Genomic DNA, 3,187 nt, shown 5'->3' with positions numbered 1-3,187 from the left:
TATGACTGTTGTTGGAATCCGAGAGATCCGAGTAGAGGAAGACCGATGGATCCGAGATAGGAACAGGGGGAGAGTGAGAGGTACGAGCACAAGCCAAAAAGGATAAAGGTGAGCGACGTATGACGTCGGCTCGCATCCTACTTTATTTTATGTTTCTTATTCATTTTCCAACTGTAGTCAAGCTACATATGTTAAAAGCGCCTACTGAAGCGCCCAAACATCTCAGTTCTTCCAAAAGACTGAGATGTAAGTCCTTAACACTACCTACATGATACATTGTCTAACGACTAGTAGATACTTGTCCTTTTAGGTAGATGAGACATTAATAAGAGTTCTTCCAAGAGACTGAGATATACTTGTCCTTTTAGACTCCTCGTCCTACACTCCCTGCAACCAACTCCAGCCTGTTCAACATCCCGAAGCTCGCAGAAGACGGCTCAAACTGGATAACCTACAAGGAAAGAACATTAACGGCTATTGGAGCACGAGGTTTGATGCGATTTACCAATGGTCAAGCCTATGAGCCAGCGCCTTTTGCCCTCCATAAGGATACCAAAACCCCTATTAAGGCGGATGGTACGGCGCCCTCGCCAGCTGAGATAGATGAGCTGGAAAAGAAAGTCGATGAGTACCACCAGAAGAATGCTCTGGTAAAGCAGCAGATCTTTAGCATGATCACCGATTGGCTATTGCTCCGCGTCCAGAACCTCTATGAGGGCTCTGATATCTGGGCAGAGATCTGTCAGATACACGAGGGTAAAACGGAGCTCGTACAGATTGATATGTGTCACCGCTTGCAGGAAATGAGGTGTGAGGAGGGAGGAGACGTCAAAGCTCACTTCTCCGAGTTACTGAGACTTAGGGAATCCCTGACAGGAATGGGCGTAGGCATCCTAGATGCGGACTTCCATGCCATAATCCTGGGCTCTCTTCCTGAGTCCTACCGCCCCCTACTATCCTCTGTTAGTGCAGCTGCGAGAATAACCAAAACCCCACTCACCTCAAACGAGCTCATCACCATCATCACTGAGGAATACAAGCATTGGCAGTTGACCGACCGTCGTCCCACCAAGAAAAACGCCAGCTCGCTTCTATCCGCGAGAGAGAGCAAGGGCAAGGGCAGAGCATCCACTAGCTCGAGTAAGACGAACCCCAACATTACCTGCTATAATTGCGAGCGAAAAGGCCATTATAAGACAGATTGTTGGCGTCCAGGAGGAGGAAAGGAAGGGCAAGGCCCCAATCAGCGGAAGAGGAGAGGAGACAAGGCACCAAAGCAGACTGCTAACTCTGCAGCAGAGTCCGAACCCCAGGACCAATTTGCCTTTGTCACATTCGACCTGGCAAGTATAGCCAAGGACCTGGACGTACCTGTCGAGAAATGAGGCGCGATTGTTGATTCCAGCGCTACCTCCCACTTCTGCCCAGACCGGGCAAAATTCACCAATTTCGTCACCATACCTCCCCAGGACATTCATACGGCTGACAGCTCGACATTGAGCGCCGTAGGTCGAGGAGATGTGAAGGTAGACCTGCCTTTGGGTCAGAAAAGAACAACGGTAATGCTGAAGAACACGTTATACGCACCCAAGATGGCATTCACCCTCATATCCACTAATCGCATAACGGTGGCCGGCCTTGCTGTCCTCTTCGAGGGACGCATGTGCAAGATCCTCTCCCAAGGACCGAGCCAGCACGTTATTGCCGAGATCCCTCAGGTCCAAGGCCTCTATAGCATTGTAACGACTCATCAGAAGCAACACGCTAACATGGCGAGGACGAGACTTACCGTTGCAGACTTGCACCGTGTTCTGGGACACGCCTCCAAAACAGCAGTCATGGACGCTGTGAAGAAGGGCGTGGTCACCGGAGTCCAGTTGGACGCCACCTCCTCACCCGAATTCTGCGATATCTGTGTCAAAGCAAAGTCAGCGCGAAAACCCTTCCCAGAAGAGACTAAAACACGTGCCCTCACCTATGGGGAGTTAGTGCACACTGATCTCTGGGGACCAGTGCAGACTACCAGCCTGGGCGGATGCCTCTATTATATCAGCTTTACTGACGACTATAGTCGCCAGACGAAGCTTCAGTTCTTGAAACTAAAAAGTGAGGCACTTACCGCATTTAAGGTGTATGAGGCCTGGTTGGCCAGACAGACACCTGGAGTCTGGCTGAGCAAGATACGCTTGGATTGAGGGGGAGAGTACCTGAGTGCAGAATTCGATGCATACCTATGTCAGCAAGGGATTCAACAGCAGCTCACAGTCCACGACTCACCTCAACAGAATGGAGTCACCGAACACCTAAACTGAACACTGGTAGAGCACGCTAGAGCGATGCTCCTGGCCAAGGATCTGCCAAAATACCTGTGGGCGGAAGCGGTCAACTACACCACCTGGCTGAAGAACCGTTGACCTTCCAGAGCGACGCCAGGTGCTACTCCTTATGAGCTTGTTCACCAGACGAAGCCTAGCCTGGCGCAGGTACATGAATTCGGCGCCACCATCTATGTCCATCTCCTGGAGGCCGGGAAGTTGGAGGCTAAGGCTGGAGAGGCGATGTTTGTGGGTGTAGATGTGGAGAGCAAGGGCTATAGGGTGTATTGGCCGTCAAAACGTCGAATTTCGGTTGAACAAAACCTCACCTTTGCTCCTACAGAGATCCAAGTGGCTGAAGATGTCCTGGACAAGGGGGAGTCTACCCCTGCTACAGTGAACGACAAATACAACAACAACATTAGCCCCAGTAGCAGCGGCAATGCTAGTACCAACACACCTAAGGTTGCCCAGCCCATCTCACCACCACCACCCTCTACCCCTCCAAGAATGACTCCACCCTGTCCCATAATGCCACCGGCACCCAGGGTAACGCGGATTAGAGAGCCTTTGGGCTACTATGCAGACCTACAGAAAGGTCAAGGCTCCAAGGCAGGAGGGAGCAAGGGAGAGACGGCATCAGTGGCTATAGAGAGCCTGTTAGAAGCATCAGAGATGGACCTGCTGGATGAAGAAACCCACCTGGAACTTGCCTTGGCCACTGCAGAGCCAGAGCCAATTTTGCAGCAAGCGCTGAACAGTCCTGACGGAGTAGAATGGCAAGAAGCGCTGGATTATGAAATCAGCCAATTAGAGAAGTTAGGTACATGGGAAGTGACTGACCCACCTAACGGCGCCAACATCATTCCATG

At 51.3% G+C, this 3,187-nt stretch overlaps 2 protein-coding genes across 2 annotated transcripts; both read left to right on the top strand.

The window, feature by feature from the left end:
• Nucleotides 1-389: 389 nt before the first annotated feature.
• DFJ58DRAFT_635001 (uncharacterized protein) lies at nucleotides 390-752 on the top strand (the record flags this gene model as incomplete). The annotated part of the gene is made up of 1 exon (XM_041381268.1): nucleotides 390-752. A coding segment is annotated over one exon (363 nt), but the record flags the coding sequence as incomplete, so codon positions are not given.
• Nucleotides 753-1,592: 840 nt separating this feature from the next.
• Nucleotides 1,593-2,072, top strand: DFJ58DRAFT_628847 (uncharacterized protein; the record flags this gene model as incomplete). Its single annotated transcript, XM_041381163.1, has 1 exon — nucleotides 1,593-2,072. A coding segment is annotated over one exon (480 nt), but the record flags the coding sequence as incomplete, so codon positions are not given.
• Between the last annotated feature and the right edge of the window lie 1,115 nt (nucleotides 2,073-3,187).

The sequence above is a fragment of the Suillus subalutaceus genome (genome assembly GCF_016647625.1).
Source record: "Suillus subalutaceus strain FC151 chromosome Unknown DFJ58scaffold_61, whole genome shotgun sequence".
NCBI lineage: Eukaryota > Fungi > Basidiomycota > Agaricomycetes > Boletales > Suillaceae > Suillus > Suillus subalutaceus.
Note: the sequence above shows the minus strand (reverse complement) of the source record. Positions and strands in the feature narration are given on the sequence as shown.